This window comes from Bolinopsis microptera, chromosome 9, assembly GCF_026151205.1.
Source record: "Bolinopsis microptera isolate Bmic1 chromosome 9, MBARI_Bmic_1.0, whole genome shotgun sequence".
NCBI classification, from domain to species: domain Eukaryota; kingdom Metazoa; phylum Ctenophora; class Tentaculata; order Lobata; family Bolinopsidae; genus Bolinopsis; species Bolinopsis microptera.
Window position 1 is genome coordinate 4,630,299 of NC_087080.1, and position 25,584 is coordinate 4,655,882.

General features: G+C 39.4%; 3 protein-coding genes across 6 annotated transcripts; 1 reads left to right on the plus strand and 2 right to left on the minus strand.

Moving 5' to 3' along the window:
• The first annotated feature begins 216 nt into the window (after positions 1-216).
• Positions 217-8,469, plus strand: LOC134820353 (uncharacterized). Of its 4 annotated transcripts, none has more exons than XM_063830662.1 (12): positions 217-336; positions 558-747; positions 1,149-1,254; positions 1,398-1,507; positions 2,948-3,113; positions 4,964-5,081; positions 5,224-5,496; positions 5,707-5,873; positions 6,064-6,551; positions 6,738-7,022; positions 7,172-7,311; positions 7,747-8,469. In XM_063830662.1, the coding sequence occupies exons 1-12, from the start codon at positions 236-238 to the stop codon at positions 7,904-7,906; spliced, it is 2,304 nt and encodes a 767-aa protein (XP_063686732.1). In that variant the 5' UTR covers positions 217-235; the 3' UTR covers positions 7,907-8,469. The 4 variants fall into 4 exon arrangements, with proteins under 4 accessions (XP_063686732.1, XP_063686730.1, XP_063686731.1 ...); XM_063830660.1 differs by having other exon boundaries at positions 5,215-5,496; positions 7,747-8,466; XM_063830661.1 differs by having other exon boundaries at positions 4,967-5,081; positions 5,215-5,496; positions 7,747-8,466.
• On the minus strand, positions 8,288-18,026 carry LOC134820351 (deleted in malignant brain tumors 1 protein-like). Its single transcript, XM_063830659.1, has 15 exons — positions 16,265-18,026; positions 15,748-16,001; positions 15,306-15,486; positions 14,866-15,150; positions 14,517-14,652; positions 14,250-14,377; positions 12,640-12,728; positions 12,308-12,418; positions 12,062-12,152; positions 11,725-11,782; positions 11,239-11,358; positions 10,658-10,704; positions 10,019-10,354; positions 9,518-9,610; positions 8,288-8,914 (listed from the first exon to the last, which is right to left on the minus strand). Exons 1-15 carry the CDS (start codon positions 17,994-17,996, stop codon positions 8,826-8,828), a joined length of 3,750 nt encoding a protein of 1,249 aa, XP_063686729.1. The 5' UTR covers positions 17,997-18,026; the 3' UTR covers positions 8,288-8,825.
• A 736-nt stretch (positions 18,027-18,762) lies between these two features.
• On the minus strand, positions 18,763-23,628 carry LOC134820904 (epidermal retinol dehydrogenase 2-like). The gene is made up of 2 exons (XM_063831550.1): positions 23,596-23,628; positions 18,763-20,267 (listed from the first exon to the last, which is right to left on the minus strand). Exons 1-2 carry the CDS (start codon positions 23,623-23,625, stop codon positions 19,341-19,343), a joined length of 957 nt encoding a protein of 318 aa, XP_063687620.1. The 5' UTR covers positions 23,626-23,628; the 3' UTR covers positions 18,763-19,340.
• Between the last annotated feature and the right edge of the window lie 1,956 nt (positions 23,629-25,584).

Below are 25,584 nucleotides of genomic sequence, written 5' to 3' on the forward strand. Positions count from 1 at the left end.
ATGTACAAACGTTATAATGTACTTATGTACTAATTTACTTATGTACTTATGTTCTAATGTACTAATTTACTTATGTTCTAATGTACTAATGTACTAATGTACTAATGTACTAATGTACTAATGTAATAATGTACTCATGTACTAATGTACTAATGTACTAATGTACTAATGTAATAATGTACTAATGTACGTTTTAACAAACATTCCACCAGACATGTCGTTTAAGAGGGTATGTATGTTCCTTATGTTCGAGGTGATAGTGACTATTCCCACTGCTATCATGATCTACTGGCTGTTATCTCTTCATACTGACAACTTCACTGGAGATAACATGCTGTGAGTCTTTTGTTATTTAGTTAATAAATATATTTATTTGTTAATTTATTCAAGTAATTCAGTCAAATATAATTTTAGCTTTTTCTGTGTGGACTTATATAGTTATAAATTATATAAACATGCTGCGAGTCTTTACTTAGATTAATCTTAGATTTTACTTTCATTATTCAATAGAGCCTGATTTGTCTTTGAGTTCCCATATATAATTTGAATACCCGCAGAGTGTACCTACACGGAATAGTGATGATGTTCGCGTTCACGTACCTGCTCGCGCAGGGTATCGCGCTAGTGCGCGTGTGTCCCAGTTCCCGGCACTGTGCCAGAATAACCCACTCCATCTTCAACACTTTGTCTTTACTGTTTGGTATTGCGGGACTTATCCTTATTATCAGCTACAAGTCTGAGAATAACGTGAGTTTTATTCGGGGGTCACATGGGTAATACTACCATGGCTACACTACAACTCACACTATCATGGGTAACGCTAGTAATTGTCCAACTTTCTTTATGGTTGTTGGGACCGGTATAAAATTTTCGGGAATAAAATATTATTAGACACAATAAATGCGCTGTATCAGATAAAAAAGTTGTTTTAAAGTTTTAATAACCTTTTAACAATTTGTAATAGTCTTGTAATGACCTTTTAATATAACTTTTTAATATAGCCTTTTAATAACTATTTAATATAGATTTTTAATAACTTTTTAATATAGCCTTTAAACAACTTTTTAATAACTTTTTAATAACTTTTTAATACATTTTAAAAAACTTTTTAATACATTTTTAACAACTTTTTAACAACTACTTCTCAGAAAACACATCTCTACTCACTGCACAGTTGGTGTGGAATTCTTCTGCTCTTAATTCTAGTGATACAGTTTATGGGGGGTTGTATTGTGCTACAGTCATGTTGTAAAGGTCAGTAAATGTATTCTTGTTCATAGAAATAAACAAGAAATTTAAAATCAATACATTCTTACAGTCGTGCCTTTTTATCTATCAGCCGCTGACTGAGATAATTTGTTATCATAACTGAATTTGTAAAATTGTGATTTTGTCAGGTGCGTCGCTGAAGTCGAGACTGAACTACGTTCCAAACCATGTTGCTATGGGAACAGCAGTGTTGCTGTTAGCAGCAGTTTGTGTTATTAGTGGAGTTGTTAACCTCAAGGTTTGTTTCTTTTTTAACGCTCATTTCTTAAGATATTGATAGAATTGTTATTTTAGTCCTTTCTTAAATTATATTCAAAAGTTGGGCCTTATCCATCCTTATCCATATCACATTCGTCTTATCATTGTGATTCTAAATGTGTTTTGCTAAACCTTAGTCTTTACCTCTTGCCTTATTCTTAGATGTTCTTGATTCTTGGTGCTTTGCTTTGTAATCATCTCTTTTTATTCTCAAAAAGTCAAAGGTGAACCTTGCGGTGCGACTACGAAATCACAAAATGTAATAGTGCAAAAATTATTACCAAATAGAATTAGCTCGAGAAAAAATAATTTTGACTCGCAGCAGGCAACTTCTAACATTGAGGCAGTAAAATCATCCTAATACTCTTGATTGCTGAGAATTATAATTTTGAATAAATAACTAAATATTAATAAATAGTCCATAAAATCTTTTGCTCTGAGGCCTGGTTTAGATAACATTCAGTTACTTTGCTTCCACTTATGTTAATTTTATACAATAAACATGTAAATTGTAAACACGGAAAAAAAATATAAGTTGTGAGTTATTGTCATAATACAATATATACAAAATATATAATATGATATATCATTAACATATGCGACATAATAGGTTCTTATATTCTAATTTCAAATAACCACAGAAGAGTATATTGCCGGGAGAACGCAGCGGCGTTCCTTCAAAAAGGAAACATAATAAACCTCTATCCGTTAGTTTGCGCTTTAATACTCGCGTTCGCCTCACGCTTTATTTGGGTTAGCTGCAAACTCTAGTATAGTCGGCAGTCGCCTCACGCTTTATTTGGGTTCGCTGCAAAGTTACTCTAGTATAGTCGGCAGTCGCCTCACGCTTTATTTGGGTTAGCTGCAAACTCTAGAGTGGTCACCTTTAATACTCGCCTTCGCCTCACGCCTCACGAGGTGCTGCATAGTTATTGAAGCAATATGGTGAAAAATCATCTTTTATTAGCCATTTTATGATTTAGTTCAACCACTTTAATAATTTGTATTTTCACGGTGTGTTCACTCAACATTTTAAGCATTTTTCTTGCAGCACATGGCTTTAAGCAACTTTGTAATGCTAAGAAAGAAAGTTCTGGAAAACTATCAAAATTCAATAATTTCTGGGATTAGTTGCAAATATTTTTACCACTGATCGGTGGTAAATAGACGAAATAAACATTATTATAAGCCTGACGAATAAGGACGCCAAACAAATAGCAGCTGTATAATGTATACTTATTATTTAACCTTAGCTATCTGAGTCTCAACTCACTATATTATATTGCTATATCGCTGACTACGCACTCTTTTAATTATATTAATTACAAAATTACTGAACCCATCTCTTATCGGCACACTTCATCACGCAACATAATATAACTAGATTGAGTTAATGAAAATAACAAGTATTAACTGCCAGGAGTATATAGGGGTAGCTCGGCAGGAAGATAAGAGCCTAGATTTCGAGAACTCCCTGCTGAACCTCATGGCAGGCTCTGCTCTCCTCGTGTTTGTGATTATATTGTGTATAGCTGTGTCTCGGAGATCCCGTAAAAGTGGGCTCGGTTCTGAGGAGTCAATGGGAGGTTTGTAGCTTCTTTTATTATATTTTATTTAGTAAGTTTTATTTAGTGTAATCTATAGAGACTGTTACACAACATCTCTGTTTCTGAACCGATCCCCTTCGACCCCAATTGAATTATACCAATTTTGAATATTTATACATCTATACTCCGTAAGAATTCCCAATTATCAATATGATTGGTTGTGATCTACCCAAATTGTACATAGCACTGTTACCATGGTGACATGATGCTATATATAGCACTGTTACCATAGTAACATGATGCTATATATAGCACTGTTACCATGGTAACATGATGCTATATATAGCACTGTTACCATGGTAACATGATGCTATATATAGCACTGTTACCATAGTAACATGATGCTATATATAGCACTGTTACCATGGTAACATGATGCTATATATAACACTGTTACCATGGTAACATGATGCTATATATAGCACTGTTACCATGGTAACATGATGCTATATATAGCACTGTTACCATGGTAACATGATGCTATATATAGCACTGTTACCATGGTAACATGATGCTATATATAGCACTGTTACCATGGTAACATGATGCTATATATAACACGGTTACCATGGTAACATGATGCTATATATAACACGGTTACCATGGTAACATGATGCTATATATAACACTGTTACCATGGTAACATGATGCTATATATAACACTGTTACCATGGTGACATGATGCTATATATAGCACTGTTACCATGGTAACATGATGCTATATATAGCACTGTTACCATGGTAACATGATGCTATATATAGCACTGTTACCATGGTAACATGATGCTATATATAGCACTGTTACCATAGTAACACGATGCTATATATAGCACTGTTACCATGGTAACATGATGCTATATATAACACGGTTACCATAGTAACATGATGCTATATATAACACGGTTACCATGGTAACATGATGCTATATATAGCACTGTTACCATGGTAACATGATGCTATATATAACACTGTTACCATGGTAACATGATGCTATATATAGCACTGTTACCATGGTAACATGATGCTATATATAACACTGTTACCATGGTAACATGATGCTATATATAGCACTGTTACCATGGTAACATGTTTGTAGAAGAAGAAGTTGTCTGGCCTCATGTTATCATAAACCCCGGGAAAGAAGCATTTGTACTTGTCCCACCCACCAAAGGTAGCATGTCTTGTAACCATAGTAACCATATGTAACATCTCTTGTTACAAAGAATTACGCAAATCCTGGGAATGTTACAAAGAATCAAAATACTTGTATTCATTCACTTGCAAGCAACTTACCAGAAATTATGAATATATTCTTGTTGATGATCGAGTTCTGATTCAGTTGTATGTTAATATGATTACTTTTGGTCGAAAAGGTGCTCTGTTTGACATGTTGTTTAATGTTTTACTGTTGAACTGCAGTATGAATCCCGCATTTTACAGAACAAATCCTGTGATTTGCAGAACAAAACCCGCGGTTTATAAAATTCAGAATTCCTTCCTACTTCTGTGCAAGTTCTGCTGTCGCTATAACTCTTTAACTTTATAATACCATATGACCCGGGATATTATGCATTGTTTCTGTTGACCACCTGAGGTTTGTACTAAGTTGACTGCATTAACCTTAGTAACCATAGTAACCATAGTAACCATAGTAACCATAGTAACCATAGTAACCATAGTAACCATAGTAACCTTAGTAACCATAGTAACCATAGTAACCTTAGTAACCATAGTAACCATAGTAACCTTAGTAACCATAGTAACCTTAGTAACCATAGTAAGCATAGTAACCATAGTAACCATAGTAACCATAGTAACCACACTTACAGCAGGTAAGCTTAACTTTAGAGACGGCTCCTCCTCGGCAGCGCCTCACCCCAGATCAGACAAGTACAGGATTGAGTCCAGTGTCAAGTCTAAAAACATCAGTGAAGATACTGCTTACAGGTAAAATTAGTGAGGAAATCTTACTGGTTCCGTTGATAGCAAGTTTGTGATGTATTCCCCAGCATAATAGCAACTGTCATTACTTGAACATGTTATATTTCACTGAAACCGTTTTCTGATGCACACTGATCAGTGATTTCAGTTCGGGGCCGGGTTCTGCACACCCGCACAGCGAGAGATCTTTCTCCAGACCACGTGACTCAGAATTCAGACCACGTGACTCAGAATCCAGACCACGTGACTCAGAATCCAGACCACGTGACTCAGAATCCAGACCACGTGACTCAGAATCCAGACCACGTGACCCAGAATCCAGACCACGTGACTTAGTGGACCAGGCTGCCATGTCACAGAGGAGAGACGTTGAACCTCCGCAACCTAGGAGAGGATCCGCCAACTTACCTCGCAGAGATAGGTAACACTAGACAGGCTCACGTGGGGGTTGTTAATTCTATGGAGGAGGGGATATTTGTAGGCTTCGTTTGTACTTGGGGGATCAGATGGGGAGATAGGGACGGGGGTATCGTTTGATGAAGCTGAGTTATACGATTTGTCCTTAGAAACCATTGTGACAGTGACACCAAGGCTCTACATTTGATGACTGTTGACACACATCTTGTTACAGTGGTCACAGAGACGGTGGACCCCACTCTCCTAGAGGACCCCACTCTCCTATAGGACCCCACTCTTCTCCAGCTCCTCGGCTATCAGACGTAGATGGAGAGCCCACTTCTCCTGGCAGAACGAGTCTCAGATCACAGAGGTCTCAAAGAGACACTTATAGAAACCACGGTTAGTTCGTCAGAGCTTTTGTAAGATTGGTGATATTATATCTTAAACTTAGTGTGTCGTAGTATCTGCGTCGAGATCTTAAACCGAAATAACGGAAGATGATTTTAGTTTCTTCCAATTAATCTTTTCACTCCTGTTCCCATCTATACTATTATACAATTAACTTCTGGGTAATACTTAATTCAACCAGAACCACCCACGTCACCAACAGTCAGGAGTCCCGATCCGAGGGACATGTCTCGTCGACCTTCATTTCCTCCCGTCACTCCCGGACATTACCCCCAACGTCACCCCAGCTCTGGTCACCAACCCCGTCCTCCTGCTCCAGACTACCCTAGATCCGATCCTTCTTATCAGTTACCTTATCACGAGCCACCACTCGACCAGTCACGTGATATCACGGCACGTGGTCACCAGGGAAACACACTCGACCAGTCACGTGATATCACGGCACGTGGTCACCAGGGAAACACACTCGACCAGTCACGTGATATCACGGCACGTGGTCACCAGGGAAACACACTATCCTCGCCTGATATTCCGCCCCTTTTCGAGAACAATGTGTCTCATCTCCGGTCCTCCAGAAGGGGGGTGCCACCTCCTCTTGACATGTCGCCCCCCGTCCAGTTCGCTCCTGTTAACGTTGTCAATCCCTTCCCTTCTCGATATGGTGGACAGGTGATACTTTTTATGTATTTTAATATTTTGTTTATAGAATATATGTGAATAAGATTTTAGAGTGTTTTGATTTAGTTATGAAGAAGTTGACCTGAAAAATATTCTAAGATCGATAGCTAATATAGCATAAAATTGCCATAACACCCTCTCCTTTTCCAGAATTATAAATTATCATCTCTTTATCAGGCACCCCAGAACGAGGACCTGAAACAGTCACCAATGTACAGTCCTGACCACACTCCATCAGATAGATACAATCCTAGCTACCCTGACCAGCCCTCCAACCCGCTGATCCAACCCGCTTATAACCATGACAACCCGCAAATCCAACCCGCTTATATCCACGAAAACCCGCAATCTCCGCCCTACAGCCCGCAACAGCAGACCACCACATTCAACGCCAGACCCCCCGGAAGACACCAGGTTGCCAGGCAACACAGGCACCAAGTTAGGCGAGCTAAAGTCGAGAAGGTTTCATTCTAGTTCTTACTACTAAACTACTAGTTCTTTGCAAGAACATTTTAACTGCATCAAAGTCCAAAGATATCAGCTCTACAAGCCTCTATAAAAATGTATAATGTATAATGTATAATGTTTAATGTATAATCCTCCCTGCTCAGGCTAACCTAGAGTTAAAACGACCGGTAACACCTCCTGCTAGTTCTTACACGGAATCTCTGGCTCCTGCTCGAGTCAGTACCAGCCCTCTCCAGATATCCTCTCCTGAGTCTATACCGGACGTTGATAGTTCTGTTCTGAGGTGCGTGTTTTGGCTATGGGTCACGGATTTTAACCAGCTTTTATATATTTGACCTGCGAACGTTTGACGTGCTCTCAAGTTTTTGAACGCGTTTAACCATAGGTCCCCTGGAACCATTGCTTAAACGGACATTAACGTCCCAATTCACTATTTCTGAAACCCCTCCCTCCCTCCCTCCTCCCTCCCTCCCTCCCTCCCTCCCCCCTCCCTCCCTCCCTCCCTCCCTCCCTCCCTCCCTCCCTCCCTCCCTCCCTCCCCCCTCCCTCCCTCCCTCCCTCCCTCCCTCCCTCCCTCCCTCCCTCCCTCCCTCCCTCCCTCCCTCCCTCCCTCCCTCCCTCCCTCCCTCCCTCCCCCCCTCCCTCCCTCCCTCCCTCCCTCCCTCCCTCCCTCCCTCCCTCCCTCCCTCCCTCCCTCCCTCACTTTTTCTTCTTACAGTGAAGATGTAGATGGTCCAGCTCCAAGGCGAGGTAGGACTAGTTATCGTAATGCAGTGAGAGATGATGATCCCCCTCCCCTCGTACCTCCTCCTCCGCAACAGTTCGAGATGATAAGAGGTGGTTCTAAGGACGATGATCAGGGCATTTGTTGGTTATAGTTTTAGATTTTGATCATCGTGAAACCCTCATGTAGTTAGTAGCAATGTCTCATTAAACATGCCGGTAGATGTTTACAATTTCGGAGGCATTTGCTTATTTTTTATTATGAACTTTCATCAAATATTTGTATATTGATGCGTTAGTAAGTTGTATACATAGTTACAGAAAGGTGCGTTTTAGGACTGATACATAATCATTATTACTCAATTAGTGAAATAATTTCACTTTAGACATTAGTGAAATCAGTCGCACAAGAAATCGAGAGATAAATTTGAGAATTATTATCATTCGGATATAAAGATAAACACGTTTAAAATGCACAATATAACATAGAATTTTTATTTTATTCCAAATTCTATGTCAGATAAATACGCTTTATTATATATTGAGATATCGGGAAAGTGAATTACAAATATTGTGGACAATGATGTATATTATTGTTGGCAATGTTTGGTCCAACTAATAAACGATGATATTTATTACCTCAAGGTTAAATTCGTATTTTTCGCATATTCCGTTCGTTGTGAAATAACAACCACATTATACATTTGCTTGTAGTAATATTTCCTGTTTTATTTTGTTGTTCCTACGGTACGCTAATTATTAAACAAAAAGCCATAGCTGCGATAAGAAATGCGGATTACGAAAGATGTGAAATAATATGGACGCGCACAAATTCGATCTCAGGAACCATCATAAGAGCGGTGTCCGAGGTTGTTAATCAGTTTATTAGTTAATTGGCGAACGGTCAACTCCCGAAATTATGCTTCGATCATAAACGACGCTTGACAAAATATGGTAAACAGTTTTTAAAATTCTTAGAAATCTGATCCACCAGAGTTAAAACCAAAAACCCTGCATATACATTAACTTATGATATAGCTTCAGCTGAGTTTGTGTTGACTGTTGAAACCATCGTCACACACTGTCCCTCCCTTGTAGTTGTATTATAGGAGTAGTCCAGACTCCAGATGTAGCTGCTATGTTTCCTTCTTCGTCCACTAAGTCTAAAGCAAATGGTATAGTAGGGTTCAACGAGTGCATGAAATTCAAAAGTCATAGAAATAACATTTTTAAAGATAAACAGATTTGGTATCGATAATTAAATGGTTATTTGAACTTAAAAACTAAAAGCAACTTGACTTCTGGACAATTTTTCCTCATCAAATTAGAACTACGTCACTCGGCACAAAACTGCATCTTATACATTAACATATACAGGGTGTACCGCATAAAATATGACCGCATAAAATTTAACTAACTTTTATCGGAAATGTAGTTGAATTGTTAATAACAATGAAAAATATGGTTAATATAGTTAAGCATTTTTATATACTCTTTTAAGAACATTTCAAATCTAAATGGTGGCGCCAACATGCAACCTTACGCCAATGATGTGCAGTACGGAGCTGTTTCACTTGGGATCAAACAAGGATTATATACGGGTACAAAATAGAGATCAGCTAGGTCGGGAGTTGTTTTGGTAAGTACAACTAACTTTTTTTAAATACCGGCTATACAATATCATATAATATAGAATATTGAATATACTCAACTAATTTATATTCTGTAAGTGTAATTATTTTACAAATGTACGTTTTAAATCACACCTTTTGGTAAGACCTTGCGGCAAAAAACAGTTGTGTCTGCAGAAGTTTCAGTCCAAATAATCTGACTGTTAGCAGCGATCACTTTCCAGGGTCCTGTAAAACAAATTAATTATTGTTCTTGGTATCCAAGAACTTAAATAGTCAGCTATCTTACTATATATAAAGCGAAACGATATTATATGGATCCGTGCCATTTTACTGACACCACGGCATCAACTTTAACGCGACTTTCCGCAAAAACCGTAAAAGATATACAACTGAAACTTTTTTGACTGGGTCAAATGCTTTAATGGCCTTCAAATCAGCATGAAAAAATAAAAATTGACCAAAGAAAAGGAGTTTTAGAGCCCAAAATTTGGACCCCTAAGTGGTGTCAAAAACGCGAATTAAATCGGTAATAATTATTTTAGTCTTTTGAGTCTTGACACCATTTTAGGGTTATACGGGTTCCTGCTAGTAATATTAATACACTACAATTATATAGACAAACAGGAAACAAACCGCTATCGGTGATATAGTGTCCTTGTCTATGATCTGAAGCAGGATTCCAGCCGTCCCCCTCCACAAAATCTGCTCTCTCCCAACCCGGCTCTGCCCTATTCCTACACCTCCAAGAGTCATCTGTAACAACAACACTGTTCCCATCCTCATCCTGGATTGAGCCCATAATCCCGTAGAATCCACCCTTGTTCCTACATTTTACCCCGATAGCACGTGTTGATTGGGGGATGGTTAAAGTGGACACCTTGTTCCACGCTCCTTGTCCGGCTACAGTTCTCAGCTCCCCGTCAACCCACAGGGTCATCTTATCGTTACAAATAACTTTCAGTGTCCACTCTGATAGGGGATAAGATAGTTTTAGTTTGCTCTAAAAACGGTTGAAACTTTGAAAGACAGTTTATTTGCTCTTAGAAGGGCTATTAAAGACAGTTTATTTGCTCTTAGAAGGTTTAACAGACTTAAAAGTATAACTGAGTAGTGAGTATAAGGAGAGAGTATTAGATTCGACTAAAACATTCGACTTATTTCCAGTGAATTGGCCTCAAAGTTACAAAATAACAAAATGACATATTTTCACAGATTTAATAATGAGGATTACACTTCCACTGAAACTTTATTCCCATTTGTGTGATGAATTACCTGGGAGTGGGAGTGGTACGGTACAGGAGTTGTCGTCCCAGTAGGACCTGCAAAGTGGCAATTTAGATCTTGTTGTTAAGTTTGGTAGGACTTTAAACTTTTAAAGGAGGTAAGTTCCCACACTCATTATATTAATTACAGTAATGCTAATGTTATCGTTCCTGGTGTTTTCCTGCTCTAACCACTTAACCATTTTCTCCGGAGACCATGATTGAAATTGTAAATGGTGGTATTATGCCATTAAGAGCAACATGTAAATTGTAACTTGTAACCATGAGTAATATAATATTAATGATGGTAATCATGTAGACATGAACAGGACATATTCGAGGCGACCCGCTTGTGACTCGACTAGTTCCGGTTTTTTTCGGCCATCCACAAGAAAGTATAGCCTCAGTAAATGTAATATATTTGCAGAGTTGTAATACGTTCTGCTTAATACCTTCATTTTACCTGGGATCCCAGGCTGTAATGTTCAATTTCATAAACATATAGAATAGAGATTCGGCGGAATGACAGGCTGAGCGCCGCCCAGTAAACCTTCATTATAAACGTCACCATATATCAATAATGTGACTCACGGGGTGACTCTACACACAGCAGATAGCTTGTATCTGATGGTGTTTGTGAAGGAGCACGAGCCTGTTATCGTCTTTGCTCCGGTTTCGAACGTTCCAAAGGTACTGTAGGGAGACCACGCTCTGAAAAAGGAATAGAACAAATGTTGGAATTACATTACAAGTAAGTGCACTCTCAGTTTATAATATTCCTTCTTCTGCAAGTCCGGCCGTGTTTGCATATTTTACATATGTCCCTGATGGTTTCCGCCGATATTATTTGTTTAGGTCAGCTGTTTCAGAGCCAGAGTATGTCTGAAACAGACATGATAAATAGTTTAACAATTACAATTAATTAATATACTGTCAAGTTGGTTACCTGGTTACCTGGTCACCTGATTTCCTGGTTATATGTTACCTGGTTACTTGGTCACCTGGTCACCTGGTTGCCTGGTTACCTGGTCACCTGATTTCCTGATTTCCTGGTTACCTGGTTACCTGGTTACTCACGATGTGATATAACACCCCAATATTTCGTACCCAGAAGGACATGTTAACGAGCTACTTCCTGTAAATAATAGCCATATTTTTACACATAATTGAAATAGTAACTACAGTCTTACAGTTACAGTTGCATTTCCAGGGATGCGCCTCAATGTCAAAACAGCGAAACATTATTAGTATATATAAATATATATAATATATACACAATATTTTAAAAATCGTTGAATTAAGCAGTAAAACCATGGGAGCTCCGGTAAATCGGAGCGCGTTAAATCGGGGTTTGCAGTAAATCGGGGTGCGTTAAATTGTAAATTAGGGTTTTACTGTATTTTAATAAACCTACCAGTTACCCAACTATCCTGTTTCAGATGCTTGAACTTTGTTATATCACTGTCACTTGAACATGTGTCTTTTTTACTGCAAGTCACTGTCACCTACCATGCTCACAATTATAACTAGCTTATCAATTTTACAATTCAGTAAATGATATGTCCATGTCGAAAAAGTTCATTAGATAATTAATTATTTATTTAGTCATTTACTTGAATAATTATTTAACTAAATATATTCTACACCTTGAAATACTTACGTCTACGTTTTGTCTTGATCTGCTGGACATAGATACAGTGCAGGACTCCGAGCTTATCACCAGACCGTCCAGAATGGAAGACATCGGGTAATCTGAGGTACAGTCTACCGCCTGAGGGAATTTAACCTTCATTTGTATCTTTAAAAGTGACGTTTTCGCCGGGCCATAACATGAGTTTGGCGGCCGAGATGGCTCACCAAAATTTTCACTGAAAATTTTGAATTAAAACATTATTTATACAATTAATCACAAAATAAAAACGATTTTGAATTTGATTTGTAAAATTAATTAAAATTAATTGATTAAACTTAATAAAATTGCTGGCCTCTCACCGTGTACCCATCCTGACAAACTGCAGTTGCAGCACTATCATCTCTTATCCGTGTTGTTGTTGCTGTCACTGTTGTCTGTTCCCAGTACTCTGGAGGAAGTTGGGGTTAGTGACCACTTTTCCAGCACTCTGGGGAAGTTGGGATTAGTGACCACTCTGGGGGAAGTTGGGATTAGTGACCACTCTTCCAGCACTCTGGGGAAGTTGGGATTAGTGACCACTCTTCCAGCACTCTGGAAGAAGTTGGGATTAGTGACCACTCTTCCAGCACTCTGGAAGAAGTTGGGATTAGTGACCAGTCTTCCAGCACTCTAGAAGAAGTTGGGATTAGTGACCACTCTTCCAGCACTCTGGGGGAAGTTGGGATTAGTGACCACTCTTCCAGCACTCTAGAAGAAGTTGGGATTAGTGACCACTCTTCCAGCACTCTGGAAGAAGTTGGGATTAGTGACCAGTCTTCCAGCACTCTAGAAGAAGTTGGGATTAGTGACCACTCTTCCAGCACTCTGGGGGAAGTTGGGATTAGTGACCACTCTTCCAGCACTCTGGAAGAAGTTGGGATTAATGATCACTCTTCCAGCACTCTAGAAGAAGTTGGGATTAGTGACCACTCTTCCAGCACTCTGGAGGAAGTTGGGATTAGTGACCACTCTTCCAGCACTCTGGGGAAGTTGGGATTAGTGACCACTCTTCCAGCACTCTGGAAGAAGTTGGGATTAGTGACCACTCTTCCAGCACTCTGGAAGAAGTTGGGATTAGTGATCACTCTTCCAGCACTCTAGAAGAAGTTGGGATTAGTGACCACTCTTTCAGCACTCTGGGGGAAGTTGGGATTAGTGACCACTCTTCCAGCACTCTGGGGGAAGTTGGGATTAGTGACCACTCTTCCAGCACTCTGGGGGAAGTTGGGATTAGTGACCACTCTTTCAGCACTCTGGAGGAAGTTGGGATTAGTGACCACTCTTCCTGCACTCTGGGGGAAGTTGGGATTAGTGACCACTCTTCCAGCACTCTAGAAGAAGTTGGGATTAGTGACCACTCTTTCAGCACTCTGGGAAAAGTTGGGATTAGTGACCACTCTTCCAGCACTCTAGAAGAAGTTGGGATTAGTGACCACTCTTCCAGCACTCTGGGGGAAGTTGGGATTAGTGACCACTCTTCCAGCACTCTAGAAGAAGTTGGGATTAGTGACCAGTCTTCCAGCACTCTGGAGGAAGTTGGGATTAGCGACCAGTCTTCCAGCACTCTGGAGGAAGTTGGGATTAGTGACCACTCTTCCAGCACTCTGGGGAAGTCAGGATTAGTGACCACTCTTCCAGCACTCTGGGGAAGTTGGGATTAGTGACCACTCTGGAGGGAAGTTGGGATTAGTGACCACTCTTCTAGCAGAAATTAGAGCTACATTTCTTCCCCTTTCTGTTTAATTCTATTTAATTATATTTAATTATGCAATACAAGCCAAATAATTCAACTTGCTACACTAAACAGCGTCATATCGACCTATAATTGCTAATGGACTAATTAGTTTTGCCCATTAGTCTAAACCCAGCTCTTCAGGAAGATAAACACTCACCGCTCACGCTCAAAGTAAGAAATCTGTATAAAACCAACCTGTTTCCCCTTGTATACAGGATCTGTTGGCTGTTTGCCAGCCATAACCCTCAGCTATTGTGTGTTCTCCAATAACGTAACACCCTGATCTGGCCCAGTTAAGCGGGCTGATCGCTATACCCTGACAACTGCAAGGTTTACAAGGTACAATACTAGTATACTGGTCATTTATACTTTTACAGCCTTGATAAACTATACTCTCTAAATTTGTAAATCTCTTTTTAAAGCTAGGCTTGTATCCTACTTCGCTACTTGTATCATACTAACCCCTCATGTGATAAACACAATTCCACACAGTGCTGTCTCCCCTGATAAGCTACCTCCACTATCACCGGACCACTAGTCCGGGTATTCTCCACGAAACAGGAGTCAATATCAACTTCTACAGGATCACTTTCAGGATCTGATGGTGATCATCTGGATTCAAGTTATATTTGATGTAATGGGTCCAATTAATTGTGGACATAGTTCACCAATTACTATGTTTTTACCGTGTTTAGGCGCCCATCATATTTTAAAGCTGGGGACAATATTTTCGAACGGTTTTGTTTTATCTTTTTATGATAGTTTATTGCTGTACTCTGTAAAATTTGAAAAGTATTTAATATTAGAAAACCTGAATTGCTGCAAGTAAGATACACGTCCTCACGGTGCCCACAGTTGTGGGTTTCTGTGTAAGTGCATGACGACCAGGCACTGTTTCTGCACCGGACATCGTCCAGATTAATCTCCAGAGTGTCTTGGAGACTCCTGTACGAGTTGGGGCTCTCCCACCGCTCCGAGCGAACGTATCCTATTTCCTTACATACAGCATCAGCTGCAGTTTCGTTAAAATAGTCATCGCAAACTGTACCCCCCTTGTACAGCAATAGACCTCTCTCTTCTCCTTCTATCTCTTCACCTGATAGAAAGCCTTTCGTAAGGGGGTGTCTCTAATGGACTAATTTATTTTATACATCACAATCAGTTTTTTAAATAAAAACCACGATGAACACTCCTGATAACATAACTTCAAGAAAATAAATATATCAAAATTAAATAAAAATGAGGTGAAACCTTCACTGTCCACCAGTCTAAACAACTGAGTGAGAGTCACACCAAACTCCAGGCTAAAAACCCTGCCCGCCACTGAGTGATCACTGTGAAAGTAGATTATAGAGTCTCCCAGAGTTGTGAACTCCACACTACCTTCCTCTCCGCAGTACCTCTGTGACTGGTTACTCTGAGCAGTATACACCTAGTGGTAGTAGTCGATGGGGTGGCATGTGCATCAATACTTCAATAGTCAATAGAATATTAAAATACATCAATTTATATTTAATTAATCATATTATATTCTTATTATAATTCAACAAAATCATTAAATTATGGCACATCCTTCACACTAAATAAATATAAAAAAGGAAATTACTTAAATTAATCTACACTAAAGAATCAATAATCTATGATATCATATATATCTATAATATAATCTTATTAAAGTATTAATAAATGAAACCTCCACAAAGTCATACGAACAGAACTTGTCGTACTCCACGTGCAGGTCACTGAACCGGACAGTCAGTTCTCTTCCCTCACTGTCACGTGGTATGTGAAGCACGCAGTCTGTGTTCAGATAATAGCTACTTCCGTCACTTCCGGCACTTCCGGCACTTCCGGCACTGTTCTGTGGTTTAGGGGACCACGTCCCTGACTCTACGAACTCTTCGTTGTAAAGACGCGATTCTGAACTTGAACATCTCATCCAACTGTCTGGTGAGTTAGTGTATTTAGTTTTAAAACTACACTGCAAATATCTCATATTTATTAAGGACGATATAGAAGGGATATGTAATGTAGTTCGAGGAGTCCTGGTCCTCCTCACGTCCTAATGTGGCGTTTCTCTTGTACCTAATAATTCGAAGCTGAAGAGCCATGACAGGGTCAGCATGCAAAGCCCAGACTGAAAATTGTGAACTGACTACAGTCATAAGACATCAATAGAGATAAAGTAAACTTCGAAAAGAAGGACAAACCTGAAAATATTGTATAGTACTTCACAGTGAAACTCCCTGACTCTCCTGGTTTATATTTGATGAAGAAAGAGCCTTTAGTCGAGACAAAGTACCTAGGTCCAGAGTTGTCTCCAGAGCAGGGCCCCAGCAGATTGTCCTCCTCACCATCACCTTCAAACAGCAGGTACTGAGAGCAGTGTTGTGCAATGTCCGGGATAATAACCAGTACCTGCTTCTCAGGATCAGTAGAGTGTATGTGGTAGGTGCACTCCTCATGATCCACTAGTTTAGGGTGGTCCTGAGTGATGAACCCTGCTGATTCCTCTACCACTACCCTACAAGGAGGTTGCGGAGGTTCCGCCTCGTATGTGAACAGGATCCGGAACCCAGCCTCCTGCTTTAGCAAGTCCGATACAAATCTTACAGTGAGACGTCTAGACTCGAAGGTTAGAGATCTGCTGAGGGATCCACATAGTGTCTGTGAGGTGCCATCCTCCAGAGTAACCAGTAGATAATCATACACACACTCTTCTCCACCATCCTCCACATTGAACTTTATAAAGTGCATGCTGACTGTCCTCTTTCCTCGGGGAGCCCTGACCACCCATGTGCAGTTTACCCCATTAGGGTACAACTCCGGGTAGTAGGGACTGCTCAGAATATTGTCCTCCATCTCGCCACATTCCAACTCCCAACTGTTTGGTTCGTCAGTAGCGTATGTTGCGTGGAGGGACCCAGAGGGGGTGTTGGTGGTGACCTGGACGGTGGAGGTTGTGATTATTTCTACTGGGGTGGTATCTGTTGAGGTTACATTCACTAACTTTCCAGCTGATGGTCGTGGTTTGGAGACAGTCGGAGCTTCTGTCTCAACATTCTCCGCTTTATCACACGTTCTGCCTCCGTACAATGCTCTGACCTCCTTGATATCATGACTAGCTAGAGGTCTAGTCCCTCCCTTGCACTGACTCTGCACAAACTCAGTGTCAAAGTAAGCGAACATGATGGAGCTCCTGTAGTACGAGTGACCCAGACCCAGGAGATGTCCTATCTCGTGTAGAGCTACAGAGTAAAGAACACAGTTATCTGACCAGTCCTCTTCCTCGTCGAAATGAGCTAAACCCACAGGAGGGTAGAAGGCATGAGCTTTCACTCCTTCAGGTCCGTCAAACTCACACTTTGCTGGGGGCTCATGGAGCCTACTTGCAAACTTAACCTTTATATCAGGGGTGTCGGATATGTCTACCAGCTCGAAGGAGAGTTTAGAACACTCGCTCCAAGCTGAGAATGCTGAGCTGATTACATCTTCAGTTTGAGAGTTCTGGGGAGTCGTGTTCTCAAAAGCGAAGGTGAGATCCAACTTTGCCCATTTCCTAACGGACTGACCTACGTCTCTTTTACTCCTCTTCGACTCCTTGCCGAGGAAAAACCTCGTCAGCCTACTGGACTCATCCAAAATGTCTGGGTTCTGACAGCGAGCAGTCATCATCATTCGAATTGTAGCGTTATCAAACTCGCCCGTCTGATCTACCCCCGCGTACTGCTGCAATTTCTTTATTGAATCAGGTGAGGCCAATATGACGTTGTCATATTTTCCTGTTTTTATCCGCTCCGGTAGTAAATTAATCCCAGTGGGGACTTTCTCAAAAGACCGTTGGTACCCGAACTGTTGCATAAAGAGACTCTGAAATCGCGGGTCAGAGAACTCAAGGGGTTCGACCTGAGTGAAGCACAAACTGAACAGAACAACAAACATGGTTACAGAAACAAATTAAACTGCAGATTTATCTGCCCGTTATCCGATCCAGCACTTCAAATGATTAGATTTCACCGGGTCTTGTTACTCGATCATTCTACACAACTGGTTTGAGCGGTTTTAATTGTTTAATCGATGTTCTGATGATATTACTTACTTGTACGTGATTAGGTATCCTCAATCATTTGAGTGGCCTGCACCAATGAACTCCAGTTTGTGCCATATCATCGCCTTCCAGTGCTAATGGTTATACTAGCCAACTCCCTCGAACCATTTAGATCTATATCAGTGTTTCCTTGCATCATACTGAGCACTCATAATCAGAATTTTATGTATTTTTGTGAAAACAACCACTCAGAACCAGAAAAGTGTATTTATTTATGAAACCATCATCAATGCGTACTCTGCTAACGGTTCTCAAAAGTTAAAACGCCATTATAACTAGTTACTGGTAATACGTTTTACTGGGCCTGTTGTTGTTGTTGTTGTTGTTGTTGTTGTCGGTACGACATATCTTCTATCGAAGCGTGTGGTCGTGTGGAATGTGTTTATAACTTTATAAACACTTAAGCCTGGGGTTTTTAGTTAAACCAAATTGAGAACTGAGCTTCGTTACATGATCATTATCAAATTTACAAGGTGGTGTTCGATAATATCAACTAATCATGGAGTTGATTATTCATTTACCGCATGGAAAATTTAGAAGTAAGAATGATTTTTTGGTTATAGGTTTAAAAAAGAAACGAATAATTTATACTCGTTATCATAAAATAAATTGAACCGAACATCCTTATTTCATAAATATTTAAACACCGCCTTTTTAAAATTTTGGTGGCACAACAAAATTCCATAAAAGTATTGAAAACTATAAGAAGTTTCGATCATATTTCTACAAAACCGTTGATTTGTTATATTATACAACACGATAAAACAATTAACGTTACAATCATGCGCAATTAAAAATCAAATATCCTTATTAGTTATTACTGATTATAGTCATGTCCAATCATAAGTTGTGGGAAACAACTGCGGTAAATCGAGGTTTGCGGTAAATTGGGGTTCACGGTAAATCGGGGTTCACGGTAAGTTTGGGTTCACGGTAAATTGGGGTTCGCACTTCACGGTAAATCGGGGTTTGCGGTAAATCGGGGTTTGCGGTAAATCGAGGTTTTACTGACTAATTCACTAAATTACAAAATTTCAATATTAATGCACTCATTATCTCTAATCGTGAACAGTTTCCACATTTAGAACTGTGAAATATCAGCTTCAATCCGTAACTGTGAGAATTCCTCAACAGAATGTCTACTCATATCATCCTCATTTAACATTCCACCCTCCAGCCTAGTATTCTCTGGTTTGTCGGAAAGTTTTCATCAGATCGTTACCTAACCACTTACAGAAACGTCTGAACACCTCGCAAGGCATCAGATACATGTAGAGAATCACGTAGTTGGTGGCACGTGGTAAGATCACCTCGTTTCTCTCCTCCCTGGTAGCGGTCACCATCTGATCCACTACCCATACAGGATCCAGTAACGGGAACAGTGCTGGCAGCTTGACTGTAGCCCCTCTTACAAGACCAGTGTCAGTGAAATGCGGGAAGATTGTGGTGATCTTGACGTGTTTGATCCCCATGTACTCTAGATCGTAGAGAAGGGTCCTACTAAAGCCGGTTACTGCGTGTTTTGATGCGCAGTAATCAGTCATGAAGGGGGCTCCGCACTGACCGGCTACTGAAGAGATGAAGATCAGGTGGCCCCCTTTATCGATCATGTCGTCTAGAAACACCTTGGTGATGTGCATTACTCCCATGATGTTCACGTTCATTGTTAGGTCCATTTCTTTGAAAGAGGTATGTGGGAATAGCTTCCCAATAACAATACCGGCGTTGTTGAAAAGATAATCCAATTTTGGACAGTTTTTCATCACGTTTTCGTGCATCTCCAAGATGGAGTCTAGCTTAGAAACATCACAGTAATAAGTGTGAACAGTGCAATCATTGTCCGCTAGATCCTTTATATTCTCTTCGTTGGTCTCAGCATTGATATCTACTAGGTGCAGAATATTACCACTATTAGCAAAGTTAGCAGCTAACAACTTGCCCATCCCACTTCCAGCCCCAGTGATAAGAATGTGGGAGTTAACAATGTCCTTCCTGGGTCTGTTCCGGAACACCAGGTAGATGCACTCCCAGAGTACTGTGACGAGGTAGAACCAGACGAACTGTAGGAACTCAACTGTGAAGTCCAAAATAAACATGGTTGGTATCTGAAATGTAGGGTTTGGCTTATTTTTATTTTATTTTTTAAGAAGAGAGGCTGGGCAGATGGCCCACGAGAGGATAGTATGGGGATGCTCTGCCTGCCTCTGGGGTATGGCAACCCTGGGGAGGTTACCGGAGAAATCACCCAATGGAAACATGAAAATATATCGACTCTGTTACATCGTTTCCTGTTAATATAAAACTCCGTTACAAATTGAACTGGGATCTGGCAATACTGTCTACACCTTTATAGTTCAATAAGATATGATATGAAATATCAAATATACTATCACATAGAAACACTAATTTAGGAATAGGGCTCGGAATTCCCATATTCGTAACTTAATTATGTCGCGTGAAATCGATACAGGAAGATCGCTCTAATTTGTTGGATTGCGGCTGTCAGACATCGCAATAGAAACATTGTTAAAATGCACATTTTTATTCATGTGCTGTGGCGCCAATTTAATTGATAAAATCTTCAAATTAACGACACTTGATAGATTTGACTTTTATCTTTTCGAAACCGAAGTTTCGAGTGTTTTCGAAGAAGTCGCAAATTTACACTTCATAATCTTTTTAAGTGCCTGCAAAAAAAAGAAAAAAAAATGTGCCAGCTGGTGTGGAAAAGAAAGATGAGACAAGGGTTTGGGTTCTGGAAATTTATCAATAAAAGAATAAACGACTAGGTCAAGTTCAAAATAAACATGGTATCTGAAATGTTGGGTTTGGGCAAGGGAAATTTATTATTGTATTCAACACGATAGTCCAAAATAAACATGATGTCTCAAATGTCGGGTTTGGATTAGGCAAACTTACAACACAAAGACAACAACAATAAAGCTATTTATAAACTGTATTAAGTTACAATTATTACTATTAGGTGTTACCACTATTTTAATATAAACGCATACTAAAGAGATATGACTAAAGAGATACTACTGAAGAGATACTACTGAAGAGATATTATTAAAGAGATATTACTGAAGAGATATAACTAAAGAGATATAACTAAAGAGATATAACTAAAGAAATATTACTAAAGAGATATGCCCACTATAATGCATGTCTATAATCTATATCCACATTCCTTGGTATATGAACTTTATGAAGCCAGAAAATGTCCCTATCCCACAAGGTATTTTCAATGTGATGTATAAAGGTAGTAGCCTAGTAAGCTAGTAGTATAGTAAGGTAGTAGTAGATTTAAACCCGCGATGGGGTGGTCCGCGGTAGAGGTCCAAGTATTTGGTGGCACGTACTGTACAGAGAATTGTGAGGTAGAGGTCCAAGTATTTGGTGGCACGTACAGAGAATTGTGAGGATAAGCCGAAGTGTGACAGTAATGGTAACTATGGTAACTATGCCTTCAACCTTGTAAGTAAACTGCAATAGTATGTGCATTTATAATATTGAAAAGAGTTCTAGTTGATACTTGATTGTTGTTTAATTGAATAAGCCCAAGATTAATGCAAAATAAATACAAAATAAATGAAATAATTTTAATTTCTGATCTCTCTTGGTTTTTTTTTCAAAATAGTTGCAGGCTTGTTCTTTACTTGGTGCAACAAAGGATGGACATGGAGTCCGATAACAAAACACGTTCTAGTAACTGACTCTCCAATGATATTGCAATGATATTGCAATGCATCTTCTCTAAGATTAAGATATAAGATCCTGAAGCACTATAATTATAAATACAGTACCTACAGGAATACGAGGAGTACAATCAATACGAGGGGTGCAAGCCGCGAGAAATACACTCTGCAACTATACAACTAATAAACTATACAACTAATAAACTATACAACTAATAAACTATACAACTCTACAACTCTACAACCTTTACATGAAGAAAGGTCCTTTAATTAAGTAAATTTCAAAGAGGGTGCCAACGGATTATATTTCGAGAAACCAACATTGTTATGTTTATCACTTAGAACAAGAGATAGACGACGTAACCATGGTAACAAGAAAAACATTACGTAACCATGGTAACACAAAATGCACTACGTAACCATGGTAACAAAAAATACACTACGTAACCTGCATGGTAACAAGAAAAACACTACGTAATTTAAGGCGTTAAGCGCAAATAGAAGTGACAAAGATCACCACCACTAATCCTGCCTCCGGCTGGATTCCAGCCGGAGGCAGGATTACTCTTAGAGCCTGACGGTGAATAGACTCCCAAAATGGGGTGGTACAAGACCTGAACAGCTCTTGTTCCCATTGAAGTGTGCGCCACTAATTCTGTAGGAGTAAACTAGGTCTCGTATATAAACAAGTCTGTAGTGTTGTTGTACTTATATATTGTAGTACTTATATAATATGCTTACATTTCGCAGTGAATGTGGTAGCGAACCATTCTTTTGACAAATCTAAGGAACGCCGCTTGAATGGGGCAGCACTAGTTTCACATTATTTCTTTAACGAGGCAGAACCTAAGCACGAGGTCGATCAATCACTTAATTTAATAATTACCTTTACATTTACCTTTGTAAATAATATTTACCTTTGTTTATAATATACATCATAAAATGACAAATGTAAAACTGCTCATCGACATCTGAACAATTCCAGCAGTTTGTTTCGCTGTGTGAGTCCTTATTCTACAATCATCATAACTTGATTATGATATCAACAGTAAACTAACAATATACCTTTACTCAACCTCTCAGGCGATGGTACGAGAACCTGAACAACGGTAGGACATTGCGTTGAAGGGCCCGTAAATAGGATTAAACACCCATCGTAATTCTAGGAATTTTGTTTCACGAAATTACTCAGCAATACTTTGGAGCCTAGAGAAACCATATAGGTAATCAGCCAGTATGCTTACTTCGAGAGAAATTATATGAATATCGTTGCCAAGGAACTGAAACCGGGGGGTTCCGTTCAGGCCCTTCACACTTTGTTTCTGTCTGGTTCTAATATGCCGTTACAATAATGATTTTAATATATAAGTATATAGTTGCTAAGGTGACACATGGTCCGTGATTTGAAGTTTAGAAGTCCAGACAATTAAATTTAATCAGAAAACTAAACTGTAGACATGTTTTCTTATAAGTAGGGACGCAGGACGCTAAGTATAAAGGACGGTAAGTAAAAGTAAAATAGACGCTAATATAGTTAGTCATGTTTTCTTTGCTAAGTTTGCATTAAAATCTCTAAAATTACTCAACAAAATGTTACAGCATAAAGTTCCCGCTTCATGGGAGTCCCAGGAAAGTTGCTGAAACTCAGAAAAACGAACTCGAAAAAATCGGAGTTAAAAAGATTAAAGAAGAAGACGGGATACAATACCGAACACGAATTATCCCTCTAACTAACCTGCTGGCTGAACAAAAGACTGAATACCATCTCTGTTGTAGGTGAAGCTCGTTAACACCCCCATATCACATTATAATCAGTGTCACGTTACACTGTGATCGTGTTAAACAATTACCAAGCCCGGGTCGTTACTCAGTATTAACGATTTCCCGACAACCTCCAGACTTTGATAAACCCATTTTACCCTCCACAAATCACCGGGAATCACTCGGAAAGTCGTCGAACCTCTTTTTAACGGTGTTTTGAGGCACGGATCTAATTTAACGCGGAATAATTCAGTTGACTAAATTATCAAATATTGGACAGATAAAATTATAGGTGCGAACAGAATTTAAGTATTATATGTTAAAGATGCATATACAAGCATATTGATATAGTCCCCCAGTAATAAGGGTTTCTACTAATATAAGATTTGTGCGACAAAATCTAGAGAACCACAGTGTGATTACAAATATATTATTTAAAGGGATTCTACAAGCTTAAAAGACCAACGAAATGAAGTGTTGCTATCTGTGCAACTGGGGGACTATATTGCCGATAAAAGTACCGTGACACTGCCAGACATTATGCATCGTAGAGAAACCAAATAAGTTTCATTATGACATTATACGTTATAGAACGTATTTTGTTAGATAAATCCTTATCTAAATCATACATTAAAATGTAACACTGTTTGTTAGACTAAGATCAGTGAGATAAAAATGGGCTCCACAGAACCTTATAATGCTATGCGGGGGAAGGGGCGCCATCAGAGAGGGGCGCTTTGTAGGTATTTTTTACGAAAAATTTGATTGAGCAGAAAAATGTTTTATATCCCGGCCAGCTTTACGTTTGTTCGACGCGAATAAAAAATATTTGGGGATACTTAAAGCTCTAGGATGCGCCAAAAAGACATGTCCTATTTTTTAGGTATAAGAAAATATTTGTTCATGGGTCACCAAAGATTTCAGGGGGGGGGGGGGGGTGTCGGCGGGCGCCACTGGTTTAGAACATTGATTTAGCCTACTATACATTCTTACGTTAACTTTAAATATATTTTTAAAGGAGTGTTTGTACTAGCCGATATGTTATTTTTAAAAGATAAAAATTAAGCTGCAACCCATGTTTAATGTTATTTGTATAACATTTGTTACGGACGCAAAGACGACTTTTTTACTAAGCCGTGGAAGAGGCGTGAAAAAGGCGTGGAAGAGGCGTGGAAGAGGTGTGGAAGGTGTGTGGAAGATGCGTGGAAGAGGCGCGGAAGATGCGTGGAAGGGTCTTTTCACATCTATTTAGATGTCAGGCAACCGCATCAGCAAGAAAAAAGGAAATTAATTAACTTAGTTAACAAAAAAATGGTAAAACTGAAAGTGAAACTGATGGGGAAAACTTTCTGAAGCAATTTTTTTCCAGGCGCCCATACGCCCGAACTTTAAAAGTCATAACTCGCTTTTGGTAGGTCTGTGAGATATCAGTCTAGGGAGTGAAACATTTTGATGCCCTCAAACATTTGTTTATTCAACTGGAAAGTTGATTTTTTTGCACCTCAAAGCCAAATAACATATTTAGGCACATTTTTCCGTTTTTCATGTTTACAGATTTTTCTCAAATTTCGATAGGAATGTGCTAGACACTTTTGGAAGGGTGAAAAATAACCGCAACTAGCACATTTATCTATGAGTTATCAACAACAAAACACCATAAAATGCTTCCTTTTAAAGTTATGGTAAAAAACGTAATTTTTGTATCTGCAAAGCCAAAAAAATCACTGGCCGACACAATCCCCTGTTTTGGTGTATTATACCCCATTAAGGCTTCCAGATAGGTGCAAAATTGTCGCAACTGGCACATCTATTTATGAGGTATGAAGCGGGGGGAGGGGGGTCTGACAAGTTACAAATCCGGCTAATTACATAATATGTGAACGGTCCCGTTAGAGGACAGGTAGGAAAGAAGATAAGCAATTTCAGTCGTTCAGCATTTTTGAGGTACCTGCAGTGCTTAAGT